This window comes from Phasianus colchicus, chromosome 3, assembly GCF_987193195.1.
Source record: "Phasianus colchicus chromosome 3, bPhaCol1.hap1.1, whole genome shotgun sequence".
NCBI lineage: Eukaryota > Metazoa > Chordata > Aves > Galliformes > Phasianidae > Phasianus > Phasianus colchicus.
The window spans coordinates 29,715,988-29,732,868 of NC_143438.1; the positions used below are offsets into that span (position 1 = coordinate 29,715,988).

The window sequence follows — 16,881 nt, forward strand, 5'->3', positions numbered from 1 at the left end:
CCTCTGGAGCTCAATGGCCTCATGATACAAGTTATTTTGGCTCCACAGATTGGGTGACTAGCCACACTGACTGAATTTGGTTACCTGCAGAAGATGATGTTGAACTGAGCATCTGTCCAGTATTCCTCATTCTATTCCTCATTCCCTGGAACACATAAGAAGCACTGCAAGTGATGTGTTTTCCCATGACAATCAGGAAATGTTGCTCCTAGGGCTCCTTAAGGCTTGAGGTGCTGGTGAAATGAGGGTGACTCAAAGGGATGGCAAAGCTGGAGTTTGACAAGTCTGACCTTGTTCTGCCTCTTCCTGCTGAGGATCAGAGGCATGACACCCCTCTCTTCTTGTCTGGTAGGGATTTGTGCTGACATGTTGAAAGGATGGGAGTGTGGTAAACTCTGGTTTTAGGTGTTCTAATATTTTAAATATTTAATCAGTTTGTTTGCTTTTTCATAGCTGAGTTCAGCTATGGAAATACAGGGTGACTAGTGCTTGTAATCTTATGGTCCTACTGTGTGCTTCCTGTTTCTTTCCCTTACATTTCCCCGATATAATTATCTGTGGGAAAACTCTATTTTGGGATTATCTAAAGAATTTCTAATTGTGGAGATAAGTCACTAGGGCATCAATACATTTTCTTCTGTTGAAGCTATCATTCAGCTTCACTTTTTAATAAGGAGCTTGTGAGTATTTTTGTGGAAATGATTAAAAGACAGCAAAAGTTCATGATGCACAAAAGATCATACTGTAAATGTAATTTTTATTTTCTTTTTTGTAATGAAATACACTTCTTGGCTCTTCTGCAATGTGCAGGAAGGTGTGAATATGTGTAATGATTTGAAGGGAATGTCAAGAGAAACTTTAGAAAAATGTTTATAAAAAAACCAACATACCTCGTGGTGATAGAATCAATGAGCTAGGCAGTTAACAACAACAAAATATCGGTCTCAATTTGGGACAAGTAGGAAATATCAAAGAGTTAAAAAGAGTCGTAAAGAAGTAAATGGGAATAATTTCTGAAGTGCTGAACAGCCGTCATGGTCATGGAAAACTGCTCAATTAAATGATTTATTTTTTGAAACTTATCTTATAAATTTTGCCCTTTGATTGTCCTAGGAGAATGTGTGTGCTATTAAGGACTAGTAGGGAATTTTAATGCAAGTTATGATCAATGGGAAGAGCGTGTCCCAAATGAGCTAGCTAGAGGCTGTCTCCAGAGACTGGGAGAAGTGATGCGTAGCAGATAAACATGCGATTAACACTGAACAGAGGGGAGAGACTCGACATCATGAATTGCTACTAATAAGCACTAATGAGTGAACATCAGTCATTCTTTGTGCTGAAGAAGTCAGACAATTTACTAATTAAAAAAAAATCATATTTTCTTTTTCTACTCTACCTATAAAATGAGAGTGTAAGTGGAGTGGAGTTGAAGATGCACAGTAGCATGATGACCATATAACACGATCATTCAGGAGTTTACTCCCATAATATTTACTCTGCTTTTGAAAGTGTTGTTTTGCTGCCTTCTAAGTGTGTGCATACAAGTGAGAAAGTCTTTTTGGCAAGATCCTTTCTTAAGTAAGGGAAACAAAAGATTTTACTTCTTCCATTACCATAACTCCTATTAATGGATACAATGCATGATGCCTTAAAGCCTAAATGAATACTATGCTCAGCTGAAACTATGGAGATGAGATGAAGATAGGTAGAATGCACTATTTTCCTTTATCTTGTACACGAAGTACTTCCTGTTCTCATCATGCTTTTTATACACTAAAGTCATAGTACATTAGTAAAGCACTGTTCCTTTTTCCTAATTATGCAGTATAATTGGAAATTGTGGGCAAATCTCCTAATCTCCATAGTGACAGCAGAACATTTATCTAATTAGTAGTTTGCCTTTTGGCATTACTTTGAATAAATTAGCATTTCATTTTATATCCTGGGCTACTGGGAGAAAGGTTTCCCAGAGAAGTATTTAGTCTGTCTTCTCTAAAGACTGTATTTTAAATTAGCATAGGTTAATAATATCCTTTATCCTTAGTACCCAGAAAGATACAGAATAGTAATACTGTTGTTATTCTTAATGTCTGGGAGCTGGGCTTAGAGGTTCTTTTCTTTCTTTAATTCCCAGGAGTTAAAGCGAAAACTCATGTTCGCATTATTTGAGGTGCTTACTCTTTCACCAGGGGGCTTAAAGGAGAAAAAAAAAAAAAAGAAAAAAGGAAAGTGGAACAGGTTTAAATAAAACTTCAGCTCCTCCCTCTACTCTTTCCATTTCTGCGGAAGATGAACTTTTATTTCAAGATGTAAGCAGTTCTAAGCACCGTGGTGTGAGCTAACTCAAAAGTTGTGTTCTGTCAGTTACATATTGAAAAATAGCTCTTCTATGATATTTCCAAGGCAGCTAACTCAGAATAGCCCTTGGAAGAGGGCTATTAACAGTATTCTTTTCTTGCATAAACAATTCAGTGATAGGGAATTGGGTAATTAATTTATCTGGAAGTCAATACCAGAAAAGTGTGACTCCTGGGAATTACAGGAAGCCTAAAATTTTGATGGGAAGTTAATACAGGTGGTTCATCTTAGATGGATTCTCCTTAATTTACTTTTCTAGTGCTGAAAGGACAACAGCAAGAACAACTACAAAAAAAAAAAAAGGTGATAAAGGATTATTATTACCTTTCCTTGAGTTGTTGAACTTCTTTGGACCCTTGATATTGTTGTGATCAAGCATGATCTAGTGAATATGGACTTGGGATTGTATAAATTATCTAACAACACCCATGTTCTGCTCCCTGTATGTGTTTGTTTTAAGGAAATCTTGTCTGTGGAGATTAAAAAATTAAAAAATAAAAAAAATAGGGGTTACCTAAATTAGAGGTGAATAAAAAAAATTAATGCTAAAATCTGATCTGGAATTTGTTTTACAGCTTGATGACTGCACTCTGCAATTGTCTCACAATGGTACCTATCTGGACTTAGAATCCACTCTAGCAGAACAAAGAGATGAATTGGAGGGCTTCCAGGAAGATGCTGGGTAAGTAAATATTTACTGAATTTAGATAAATAAGCATGCTTTCCGGAAGCATTAATATTTCAGGAGTTTTTGTGGTTAACTTTGTGCATTTAGGTCAACGCAGAATTTTCTTTTCTGTTCCTTTCCTGGAACGTGAGCATGTATGCCCCCCTCTTTCCACAGTTAAGAATCTTATCCCCATCTACGTTCACTTGTATGCCATCTTCTTTTTTAGAGAAGCTGTACGAGGAAGAAATGTCAGGGTAACTGCCTTGACAAGTCTAATAAATTGAATTGTGCTTTGAAACTTGGTGAATGTATTTTGTTATACTTCAGATCTTACTGATTTCATAACGGCCGATGTAGAAGATTCTGTCAGTGGTGTTCTAGAAGTTAGGAACTCAATTTATTTTTGCCTTGCAATTTGAATACTCGTATGCTCTTGAAGAGGAAGCTTGTACTGACTTTTTCCTGAATTATTGCTTGCACACACGTGTTGCTATGGCATGGCTTTCCAAAATCTCTGTGGTGAGAATCAAAAATGAAAAAAGGATTAGCATCTATTTGTGTCTATGTATATGTGTACATACGCATGTGTAAAACTTGCAATCTAGAAATATGTTTTCTGGGCCTTTTAGGTGATTGTCTTGTTAAGGATGTATAATCAACAGGTGATCTAAAGCTATTTTTGCCTTGTTTGTTGCTATATTGGACTACCTAGTTGTTGTTAATTGCGTGGTTGCCTTTTGGCATAGACTTCATACATGTGAGTAATCTAGCTGTGCCAGAAGAAATTAACTGCATTCTTAATTGATCAGGGCTTTGTTAGCATTAAGAGATGTCACCCTTTTGCTTTTATAGGTTTTTTATCTTCTGTGATAAGCTCTCGCGTCTCTGATGATTACTTAAAAATTTAAACTGAAAAGTTGGTCTAGCCAGTGATCAGTTGCAGCTTTTCCTGCTGGACTTCTCACTCAAAATTGCATGCAACTTTCCTTCCACCTTGGTTTTAAATTCTTTCCTTTGGGCATTTTAAGTCCATGATATGAATAGTTACTGAAACAGAACTCTAATTCTCTTTGTAGTGGCAGTCCTAGGGGCAGAATAGAGAAGGATGTGAAAAAGACAAACCAACCCCCAAATCAAACATGTAAAGCTGTGTTTCGTGGAGTTGTGTTTACCGTGCTGATCTGAGCTGAAAAAAAAACAGATTTTATTGTGTATTTTACAAGTGTGTGCAGGCTTCCTCCTAATTGTGCAACCAGTTGTCAGTCAAGCAACTGACTCTTCCATTGATTTCCAATGTGAAGTCTGCTGGGAGTTCTTCATTCCTGTGCCAAGATGAGTAGAGAGATAGGAGACAGCATGTTTTGGTATATCATAAAAGCTTGAGATAAAATTACTATTGCATGAGTTATGTGAAATGGAGAGAACAGTCTGTTTCTGTTGTTCCATAGCCCTCGTTTTTTGCCTGTTCTCTAAAGTTATCTGTCTAGCAAATGTGGGTAGATGGGAAGTACTGTGTTCTCCTGCCTCAGCTACATAACTGCATGCCTTTAGTGCAACATCAGAACAGAGTGCTAGATGCAGTCAGTCTTACTATTGTAGCCCCTCTGATCCCAAGGTCTGTTCTACAGTCCTCTTTCAGACCTGCTTTCCTTGTCTCTAAGGTAAATAGTGTGGGTACTGGTAGTTGGGAAAGGTTGTAGTGGTAAGAATGGAGAGAAGGAACATTGAGGTGTGGTCTGTGGAGTAAAGCAGCAAGCTAACAGCACATGAGCAGAAAAAGAAAGTTGGTCAGGCAGACAATGAAGTAAAAGGGGTATTTGACTTGTCAGCGGCATTGCAGGAAAAGAACTGATGTTTTAGGGAACTGGAAGCAGTGATGATGGTGCTGTGAAAAAGATGGAGAGCCCTAAGGTGAGACAGGAATTCAGCCTGTGAAATGCAATGCGTTTGCTATCTTCAGTACTGGTTAGGCTTCAGCTGGATTTCTGCATTCTGCTTTAGTCTGTGTTTAAAGAGGGAGTAGGAGGAAGATGAGCAAGATCAACAAACAGGATCTTAGAAGTCTGTGAGGTAGCTTCCTTGTAGACCCAGTAACTTGGTTATTTGGAGTAAACGTGACTCTTGTAATATTATCCAGAGAAAAAGGAAATATTCTAGGTATGAAGTAGAAAACGTAATCAGGAATGTCTCCCTCTGTACCAAGTTTCTGGCAAGCTAAAATCCGTTCTAGGGACTTGTGGCTCTGATCTTTTGCTCCTGCAGAGACCAAGGCGCTGAGCTGGAATGCTGAGCTGCAGTTGGCTGAGGGCATTTGGGGCTTAGCGGCCTGCTTTCAGTGAGAGGCTGGCTGCAGAAACCACTTAGTCTCTTTCTTTCTCTCTGGGTCATTTCAAGGTCCTGCTCTTAATCTTCAAAGCTTTTAATTTTCTGAGATTAGGCCACCTCAGGATCTACACCTTTACCATTTCAGAACTGTTGTGCTCATCAGGGTCACTGAAGCTTGCTGAACTTTGAATGAAGGATTTAGTAGCTGGATATTCATGGCTTTTTTCCACTGTTGTTATTTTATTTTATTTATTTTTTTTTTTACTGTTAGGTCCTGAACTCCTATTAAAAATAACCAGAATATTCTGTTATTAGTTTTCAGCAACTTATCCCGAAGTATTTAAAAAAAAAAAAAATACTGCTGAAACGAGCCTTATGCTGAATGCTTCATTAACTTTAAAGCACTCACTTTTTTTTATGAGAAGAGTTATCTGTTTTCTCTTAGAAAAGTTGGATCAAGATATTGAAAAACTGGAAGTATTTTTCTTCAGGAGGAAAGAAAAGGATGGTGGCAGTTAGACAGTTTTATTATGCATAGCTGTAAGTAACAGGAATAAGAAAATTATGCACCCATAAACAAATTAAAGGAAGATGTTTTACTTAATATAGAGGGAGATAGGCACAGGCTGCCTAGAGAAGCAGGAGAAAGCCTCATTCCCTGGAAGTGTTTAAGGCTAGGTTAGATGGGGTCCTGGGTGGCCTAATCTGGAGGGAGTGGCAAGCCTGCCCACAGCAGGGCATTGAAACTGGGTGCTCTTTTAAGGTCACTTTCAACCCAAGCCATTCTGTGCATATAATAAAAAATATTCTTTTGGGTAGTTCCTCCAGGAGAATCAAAACTTGTATTTAGGGAAGAAGAAAACCCAACACAAAGGCAAGCTACTTTTAGTCTGTAGGACTATGAGCAAAATGCAGGCTGGAACAGGAGTCTTTTTTTGAGTTCACAACTTTAGATACTTAGCTATGGGACTATATAAAATCATTTCTATACAACTTTTGCTTGGGATGGTGCAGATGAACAGCAGTGTGGCCAAGGTGGGAGATAAAGTCAATCAGAGCAACTGGTAACCTCCTTGCCTTTCAAGTTTGGCATGTATTTGTAATTTTTTTTTATTTCTAACACAAGTTATTTTGTGGCTCTCTAATTGTGTAAGGAGGTAATGTGGAGGTAGGCAGAATCAGCTCTGTTTCTTTAAGATGCCTGAAATAGATAATGATCTTTTATTCAGTTTATTTGTGATCTTGTAGAATATGAGCAAGTACTCTCAAGAAGTGTATGTATTTAAATTAATGTGTAGTTGTCCAAATTTTTATGGGCATGTCTTAACAGACCCTAATGGTAGCACACAAAGTAACACAGTCCTAAATCACAGAATACAAAAGCTCTTTCAGATGGCGTGCTGCAAGCAACGGGGTTTTCCTCAGGGAATAAGTTTTTAAGACCTCTCTTTAGCAGGAAGATTGTTTTGAAATACTTCTGACAAATCATTTTACTGTTGTTTTTTTTATTTTTACATCTCTTTTAGACTCCTTGGCTCAAACTGATTCAACTAGTTGAACCTCAATGTAATTTATTTTCTTACCTGTTTAGACTTTGCAGTTAACATAGCTGTGAAAATGAAATCTTCTGTCAATTTTTAACAGGAAGAAATTAGGGATGCGCTTGAAGATTGACTTAACTTTTGTCTAACAAAAATGATGTTACTTGTTTCTTGAAGCCGTAGAGCGAACTAGCAGACTGCCCACTCACTTTGTATTATTTTGGACAGTGTATTTTTACTAGCGTACTGATGGAAGACTCCTGTTTTGGTGTCTTCTGTAGAGTTTCTCAGTTTGAATAAGAAAAATAAGGGAGGTGCCTGTGGAAGTCTGTCGTGGTGTTGTTGCAAACTGCAGGGAATGAAATAGCTCATTGTAATGGTTTATTTACGTTTAGAAAAATGCATTTGATCATCTGAGTTTTGATACATTTTTTGATGCTTAGACATTCCTCTGACGAAATGCCGAATCTGAAAACACTAGTGGATGATTGCAATAAATGCTTACATAAAGGAAATATTTTCAGTTTAAAATACTATCAAGAAAATCTGCTCTTCACTGAGAGGGCTGAAAGTTTAATTAAGCTGATGAGTATCTCGAGCAGGTGGAGTATGGAAGTCTCTTGTATTTTGCTTAAGGTGTTCTTCATAATTATGTAACATGCAGCTGCAAGGAATGCAGAGGTTCAGAAATCTGTAGGAACTCAGTACTGCATGGTGCTGACCAACAAAGTGACTCAAATGACAGTCTTTGATCCCAGCTCTCATATTTGAATAGCCTGGTGAGCTCAAGGAGTTTCCCCAAGAGTGACCCCTCTGTTCTTCATTGTGCTCCTTGACTAGAGTCCAAATCTATTCAGCTAAAAGGTTACAGTAAGTTATAGAAAATACAGGACTTATTATAGGACAATAGGATTCCAGTCTGTACTGTATGAGGTAAAAACTGACTGTTCACTCAGTCAGTAAAGCTGAAACTTTACTGTTGCATAAGAAATTGCCATAAAGCTTTCAGGTTTCTAATTAAACTGTTTTTCTGGATGTGTAAGTTAGGGCTTTTTTGCTCTCCTCCTTGCTGAAGTTGCAGGGCAATAACTGTTCTTACCATGTTTTCAAAACTTTAAGTAACTTTTTTAAAGTGTTACTTTAGTCCTAAGATTGCTTGTTTATCAATTTAAAAAAAATGAGATGGAATGTTGAAATTAATATGCAGATGGAACTGTAGGTGTTTCTTAATTTTTTTCTTAACAGCCAATCACTGCAGGCACTAAAAAGTCTGGTTTTGTCTGATAGGTTGGGTTTTTTGTTTGTCTTGAGAGAGCTTGACTCATGATTTTAGAGCTTGTGATTGTCAGTATTGAATCAGCTTTGTCTCCTACTTTACCCCAAAGTTTACTCGCAGCTGTGCTGTAAAGGGAATTAATCTGTATTGCACTGCTTTTTCGAGACCGTTAAAGATCTGCTCTTTTTCCATTATCACCACTGGTAAATATATGTGGTATTGTACATAAGTACACAAAATACACAAATGTACTTTTTTGTAGCACTCTTGTTCAAAAATTGTTCACACTATAAAAGTGTTGCTAAAATACTATTGTGCTTAGCTCTCTCCCGGACTGTTGTATACTATATGAAGCACTGAGGCAAAAAAATGTGTGTTTCATACAGCTGTTCCTAGGTCAACAGTTTCTAAAAATTTAATTTGGTATTTACATTTACATACACATAGCTGAGGAGCCCAATATTTTAAGGTGGAAACTTAAATAAAAGCAGCTTGTGAAAACAACTGGTGCCAGCTGTTCTGTTTGAAAACAGTTTGCTTTACTGTCAAAGTCCTCTAATAGCTGCATTTGCACTCTGCCATCCTCACTGATGAGGAGGTTATGAAGTGAGCAGCTCTCGAGGCTTGGAAATGTTTCTCTTAACTGCATGTGGAGGGAATCCTTTCCTTTCTCAATAAACAGGTCATCTGCTAGTAGGGCTGCCAGGAAGGACTGTAGAGCAGCTCAGAGGTTGACGCCTGCTATGATAATAAGGATAAATCTAAGGATTTGGAGGATCCCAACTTGGAACAACAGCCTTCAGGAAAATGTCGTGCACCCACTGTTTGCTACTGCAACTGACTGGCATCTTTGCTCAGAATGTGCTCACAGCCAAGCAAGCTTGTGCTGACTAATTGGTAGAAGCTGTGAACTTGCCATCTCTCCTATTCTATGCAACAGTTCATGTCCCTACTCTTACACTACAGTAAATTAAAAATAGGTTTGTATAAGCAAGTTCGCGCTCTCATTTATACTGTGAGAGTTCATCTGTCTGTGCAATTGGTGTGTGGTTTTTTTCTTATTTCTTTTTACCACTGATTAAACTAAGGTAATAATCTGCTTCTGATTAAAAAATAAATATTAATAGTCTTGAATATAACTTTCATGGTGAGCTAACAGCTTAAACCACTGCAAGTCTGGGACTAGCCCAGTCTCCTGTAATGAAGCTGTGCAAGTAGTGACTTTTACCGGGATTAAGACCATAACAGCACAACAAAATATTAATTTGTTTTTTCATGTTTACTGCTCAGTAATTGTTCCTGCTAATGAAACCATTAGTGGCTCAGCAATAAATACAACCTATTTTCTAAATTAGATTAATATGAAGAAATAAGATTTGTCTTGAGGGCAAAATGCTGTTTAAGATCTTGTGTGTCATATTATGAAGTAACTCTTGCCAAATATGAAAGTAGAAAACTTCTAAAAAGCAGACAGTAAAGCCAAAGAAGTGAATCTATTGTTCAAGGTAGAATTTATAAGTACATGCACTTATATACATGTATCCATATCCTTCTGCAAAGTAGGACAGTTTTAAAATGGTTATAGCTAATTCTAGTTAAACTAAGTGCATTCTGCGGACAAAATGTAACTGTGTGATTAAGCTAGACCCTGTTGTCAGAAGCACCAAAGGAGCTCTTTGCCTGAAGAGCCAGCTGATTCAGCTGCAGGAGATTTTTGTTTTACTTTGCTCCTTGCCACTTTGTCCCAACATTCATGGCTGGTTTTTCTGATTTCTTATTCAAAAATCCTGATTGTTTCAAGACATGTGTTGCTCTAACTGAAAACATGATTTAAATGAAAATCCAAATGTAACATCAGCATTACAGTGCAGGTTATATCGAAGCCAATGACCAGATATTACTTAGTCTAAAGATGCCTGGGAAAGATGCGTAGCCAGCAGTGGTTACTAGCAGCAGTGGGAAGTACGTAATTAAAGGCTTGAACAGTGTTGGTCGAGTTCTGTTATTTTTGCTGAAGAACACGATACAAAGTTGACAAGAAGTGAGGAAATAAGCTTTTTAAAATTTTTTTATCAACCATTATCACTACAGTAGTGCTTCTGATGCAAATTTCTTTACTGTTTGCTAATTCAAAATTATTTTTCCTCTTGCAAAAATAAAGATTTTAACTTGTAAATGCCATCACTGTTTCACAATGTGACCAGTTAAACTTGCTGCTAAAACAAGTGTATGAGGGTCAAAGTTTTGATCAACTTTTGGGAATGGAAGGGATACACACAGCTTTGTGCATGAATAAGGACATTGAAAAATGGTCATTTAGACTGTGAAGGCAATAAGCAGTCCTTAATAACCTCCAACGGCCCTTAAAATGTTTGATTTGATGCATGGGAAGTAAGCCATTTAAAACAGAAATAGCCATCATTGATGATTTAGAAAGGAGGGGAAGCAGTAAGGATATTCCAATTTCTGAAATATGTCTGCACAGAAATTTCTAAAAAGAAAAAAATGCAACAGATTTTCCACTACTTAAGCTTGATGCATTTTTGTAGTATATGAAAGTGATTCATTTTTTTGTGGGAAAAAGATCATTGCTTTCTGGTGAGGTAAGCAGAAAAGTTCATCCAGAACTTCATTAATATTAGTAAGCATTAACATGCATTATTACAGCAGATCATGCAGCATACTTGTTGAATCTCTTTCAGGTTTTACTTGACTCTTTTGAGTTTCTAGTTTTCTTCCACCTTCTCCTTCCATCCTGATTCATTTCCTTTTTAAAAGGGAAAGGGGGTAAAAGATCTATCTGCATTGTTACTATTGTGTATTGTGCTTGTGAAGAGCAGGTGGTGTAAAACATGACACCTTGTAGTGATAGTCAGTGTGTAGTCCTTACTGGTACAGTTATATAGTTCGTGAGCTTGTGTAAGATTGGGTGATTTTCCTTTTGCTGGCATTACAAGATCTTTCTTGATTGGTGTATAGGTTTTTAATAGGTTATGAAGCAGTTCACTGTTAAATTCATGTTGGAAAGTACAGAACAATATCACAACAACTTGTGGTGGAAAGGAAGAAGTAGGCACAAGCATCAACATACTTTGTTCCATTGCGTACTGTTGTATACACTATTATCTGTAACATTTTGCCTGCCAATTTTTTTTATTTGAGTATATGTGTGATTGAGATGATTTATACCTGAATTAGTCAAATTAGATTCTTTTTTAAACAAAATATGATTATTTCTACTTATTTTTGTCTGCTCTTGTCCAATGATTGTTGCTTTAGTCAGTGTGCTATTGTCTAGAAATACTCTGAGTAAAAGCTGTGTGAAATGACTAGATGACTTGCAATAACAGGCTGCAGATGCAGTATGACTTCATTCAAGATTGTGAGGTGGAAAAAGTGAGATAGGGACAGAAAATCCTTTGAAGTCATTTAAAGATGAAATTTCTTTGTTTGCTTCCAAGTGCATGCTGTGCCAGGGAGAGCTGTTAATGTTGTCATCCATTTGTAGAGTATTCGGAGTTCAGCATTCAACAAACTTGCCTCTTGAGCTCTTTTGTTATTTAACAAGAATAACGTGAACTTGAACACGGCACTTGGATTGTTGAATGGTGATTTGTGGAGAGCCTCAGGTTATTTATTTAGATATAACTTGGTGGTAATTTTCAGGAGATTTCTTAATTTCTCTCTCCGTGCATGTTTGCTCTCTCTAAAAGACTTAGCTTTTATGCAACATTCTTTAATGTTTCAGAATTCTTTTTTTTTTTTTTTTGCATATCTTAAATCTATAATAGAATAGTGAAGCCTATCTTATTGAAACTGCGGTCAAACTATACTTAGCAACTTTGAAATCATAACCTAAGGTTTATGCTGTCTGACTAATGGTAGATTAAGAAACACTTTGCTTATTGTGTATGAGCTGGCTTGCCTGTCTTTTTTACAGAAAACCTGATAAATGTGAGTGTTTGAACTCATGCAAAAAAATCCATCCCTTGTGCACTCAACAAGGAATAGTTTGTTTTCAACTGATGTTGAATATCTTAAACTATGAAGCAACTGACTGTGAAGCAATACCCCATTGCAGAAGCGTTCTTCAGTGTCTGAAAGGTGTGTGCAAGTGAAGATGGACATGCATAGGTGATGAAATAAAAATGTGAAAGGTAGTTGCATAGATAAGATACATTAGAGAAAGTCTGTTACCACACCTCTGCTTCTGATAGTGTCCTGTTGTTCAAGCTCCTCCCCAAGGAGTTGGTGGCTCTCTGAGCTTAGGGATCCCTGTTGGGAGCTGTTCTCATTAACTTACTCCTCTTGAAAAACATGGATGTGATTACTGGAGGAGGTTGATGGTATACTAAGAAACCTGAGTGCAATGAGAAGTTGTCAGAAAATATGAAGCATGTGTTATACATGTGTGCTTTGAAAGCTTTCCATTAAAAGCAGTGTCTGTGTTAGGTAGGTTTTCATAACATTTAGATCATTATGTCAGGCATAACGTAGGTAGTAGATGCAGAACTTTCACATGGGAGGTTGTCATGTTAAGCTGGCTTTATATGCTGGCCAAATCTTAAAGTCTTTTCAGTATTTATTGTTGGTAGATTTACTCGGTTACTAAATTGAGGTTAGTTTTTATCCAGCCTAATGCCCTCTTTAGGGTGAAATGGTAACATCCATAGCAGTAGTTAGCTCTGTCCAGTAACCTGTTGTGCTCCCTTCGCTTGTGGTCATGAAGGATGGTGAAGATGACATCTGATATTTCAGCAGAGGCTTGGATAAGATAAATGGGTGCCTGGCTGATCTGATAACTGTCCAGTTCAGAGTTGGACTTGCTGTGAGTAATTTACTGATACTAAACCTGTATAATGTAGAAGACTGATCATGGCCACAAAAGTTTGAATGCTGGAGTGTAGAAAACTTCAACGTGTAATAACTGAAATTGATCAAGAAGCAAGATGACGATAGTGTTTGTCAATATCCAGTTCATTTTTTGCCTTTCTTTTGTTTGTTGAACCTAAAGAGGGTAAGCTTGTCTCTAATGTATAGTTTTATGTATAGTGTTTCATAAGTTACGCACAGTCTGCAGACATGAGCCAACTGCTCTTTGCAGCAGTACTCTGATGCAGGATGGGGAAGCATGGATGTGAGGAGGAAGGATATAAGCTGTTATTCCCCTCAATTAATAGAGTAGTGCGAAAGATGAGGGCAATGCTGTGGACCTCTGGACTTGGAATCCCTTTGCTGCTGTTTTCAGTTTGAATTGAATCTTCTAGAATTTGCCTTGAGAGACGCCTATTTGATATTTGGAGGAACTGCCATTCCTAAGTAAAAAAAAAAAAAAAAAAAAAAAAAAAAGCAAAACAAAAACCAGAAAATCTACTTTTGTAATTAACCTGCCTAATAGCAATAATGAATCCAGTTGAAAACTCATATATACTGCTACCTTATTGTAACTTAATTTTTAGAAACCAGATACTAATTTATATGTGTAATTTATTGCAGCTGTAGATTTGTTCAGTTCTTTCTTCCTGTGTCATTTACTGTTTGGTGAAACTTCCTGGAAAAAGGATCGTGTTGCCCTTGTCAATCTCAAATGCCTCAGTGAACATTTGATTTTGATAGGACTGCTTATGCATTAACATAAAGAACAGTAGGCAGTAAAAGTAACAACATTGCAAGTGAGCTTTGCTTTGGTTTGAGATCAGTGGGTAAGTTATGGTACAGTCACAAGAGGATTTACTCAACTGCTGTGAGAAGGAAATTTTTAAAGTATGACTTGTATTGCTTCAAATTTTCTTGTCCCTTAATAGAAATTTATGGTAGACTTAATGGCTGGACTGAAAGATTCATGCCAAACTAAAGGGCTCTTCCTTATTTCCCTCAGGCTGTTTTGCTTCTGGCACAGCCTGACTGCTGGAATCTCCTTTGTATTTTGCAGTCTCAACATCCTTCTTGTAAAACTGAGTTTTCTTTTTTCTTCATCAACTTCTTCCTGATTGAGTTTCTCAACTTTGCTACAACTTCACCAGTGTTTCTGGAGAATACAATTATAGTTGGGATTTCAGTGATGCTTGTCTGAAATTAGATTTTATTCGCTTTATTTCTACATAGTAAACTGATTCTCTCCTATCCATCCCTCCACCCCCCTCTTTTTGCATTAAATTTTTAGTAAAATGAATTATGTACTAGGAAATGAAGATTGTACAGACTTACTGCATTTGAAATTGGTCATTTTTCTTGCTCAAAGAAACATGTCCTGAAGCATGTAAATAGCTTGTAATTTCTGTTAAGGTCGCTGGGCTTGCTTATGCATTTGAAGCTGCTTGTGTAAGAAATTTAGTTGCACAGCTGTCTTGGGGCCTTCATGTGAGATGTTGCCTTTGAGGTTGGTATTTTAGATTTCCAACAGCTTCGAATCCTTGAGAGCACATGAAGCTGTTAGCAATTCTACTGATTGCATGCTGTATTAATTTGCTCATTCCTTGTCTTGTAACTAACTGGGTCAATACAACTGCAGCTTGGTAGCTGAAGACATTTTCATGAAAGTACATCTGACCCAAAGACCTCGTCAAAACTATTTCCCATTTCTAGAGCTTCAGAAGTAATATGAATGAGGAATGTACATAAAGAGTCACAGCACCTCAAACTCATTTTTTACCTTTGTTGTATGCCTTTGAAGATGGATCTGCCTCACTCTGGCATACCTCATCAAGAAAGGGTGGTTGAAGAGAAGCAGTTTTCTGGAGTAAATCTGATACTGGACAGGGGATGTAGCAAAGGTAGGGTGACGGTTTACAGATTGTGTTTGTGTAAGTGCTTTAAAAGTCCCGAGTGCCCTTTCTCTCGAAGAGTGCAGAGAAGCCGAGCAAACTAGGAGGGGGGGAAAAAAAAAGCTATTGATGTTTTTTAAAAGGTATCACTAATTACTTCACTGTCATGCCTTCTCCTACGAAGTTTTCTGGCAGATGATACAAACCATTTTCTTTTTAAAAGTAATGAGAAATACAGAAAGGAGCAGGGAGGAAGGGAGAGAAACTGTAGTGTTATCTGGAAAGTGATTTTATTCTGATTAAGTTACAGATGGGGAAATTCTGATGGACATCTGTGCAAAAGGTTGAATCCTGAAATCTCTCAGCAGTCTCAAAGCATATAGCCGAGGAAGACTGTGCTTTTCTTAATTTGCCTCTGACTTTTGGATAGTATTGAGTCCAGGGTTAATATAACTCAAAGCTGCATCTGAGTTTGTTCTAATAATAGTTTCACTTCTGGGCATGTTTTCCCACAACGAATTGTCTTTAGTTTCACAGAAAAGAGGGATAATATACTGCTGTATAAGTATATTATAAGTATAGTACTTTTGGCTTTCCTTGCCCTCTCATATTCCATTGTGTGAGCAGGTTTGGGTGAAGAGGCAAAGGTGCTGCCTATGAGTTGATGCCAGCTGACTAGTACCTAGAAATAAATAATGGTGCTCTTTTCCAGATTGAAATAATACAACTAGTAGTAACTCATAAGGAAAACAAATGAGGGATCTAGCAGCTTATTAAGATAGTCGTTCCGTTTATGACCAAGATGAAACTGAGGCAGTAAAGGAGAGTTCAGTTTTGTTTTGCTGCATGAGAAGTAAATCTATCTGTATCATGGAACTATACGATGATTTGGAATAGAGGGGACCTTGAGGTTCATCTGATTTCTATCCCCCACTGTTGTCTGAGTTGCCAACCACTACTTTAGATTGCCTCATCTTCAAGGGATGAGATACCCATAGATCTGATAAGCTTTGTGGCCTCCCCTGGACCTGCTCCAGCAGGTTCATGTCCTCCTTATATTGGGGGCCTCAGAGCTGCGTGCAGTACCACAGGTGGAGTCTCACAAGGGTGAACTGGTGAACTTCTGGTAAACTGCCTCCTTTGACCAGCTATCTGCACTTGTTCACAGCAGTCCAGGATATGCACTATGGCCTTGAAAAATTTGCTCAAATACCTTAACTACTTTATGAAAGCTTGAGCAACTTCTGCCTTGGTATTGAATTTTCTTTTCATATTTGACTATGTCTACTTTTAAAGTATTTCTGTGAAAATTAAATGGTGTCATCACTGGGTATTTCTTGAATACAGATTTACAGAGAATCCTTGTGAGGGGTTGATGTTGTGGCTGCTCACCTAGCCACAGTCCCTGTCTCAACAGGATGGAGAGAATGCAAGATGAAAGAGCATTTTGGTTGTGGTGTTCTGGTGATTTTGTTTTTTTATAATTTACCAATAATTGTAAGGACAAAACAGGCTTATGGAAAAATAATTTATTGCCAATTAAATTAGACTTACATTGTAAGAAACGAAGACAAATCCACAACACTGCCTCTCATCTTTCCCCCCTCCACCTCCAAGCTCAAGTAAACTTAAGTTTCTTTATCCCTTTTCATACATTTTTTCTTCTATTTCCAGGAGGGGCAAGAAGCACAGTATAATTTTGAGGACCCAGCTGTCAGTGAGAGTCCATGCCTGTATTGGTAAGTGAAGTTCTACGTGACTAAAAAAGAGAAGGAATAAATAAAATGATCTCTTGAGAAGCAAATCTAGAAAATATGTATCAGCTTTGCAGTGTTCTAAGGTAAAGGTAGTGTGCTGTTAAATCTATTTCTTTGTCTTTGCTGCTTGCTCAAGTTGTTATATAGGTTACCCTTTAAGAACGTTAAAGAGATCAGAGATGCATAGCAT

General features: G+C 37.4%; 1 protein-coding gene across 12 annotated transcripts in view; it reads left to right on the forward strand.

The window, feature by feature from the left end:
* Positions 1 to 16,881, forward strand: part of FHOD3 (formin homology 2 domain containing 3) — a 367,457-nt gene that overhangs the window by 25,656 nt on the left and 324,920 nt on the right. For all 12 annotated transcript variants that reach the window (XM_090137189.1, XM_090137192.1, XM_090137190.1 and 9 more), the window contains exons 2-3: positions 2,934 to 3,040; positions 16,609 to 16,673. In XM_090137189.1, coding sequence (XP_089993315.1) covers positions 2,934 to 3,040; positions 16,609 to 16,673 — 172 coding nt within the window. The remainder of the gene's footprint in view (positions 1 to 2,933; positions 3,041 to 16,608; positions 16,674 to 16,881) is intronic.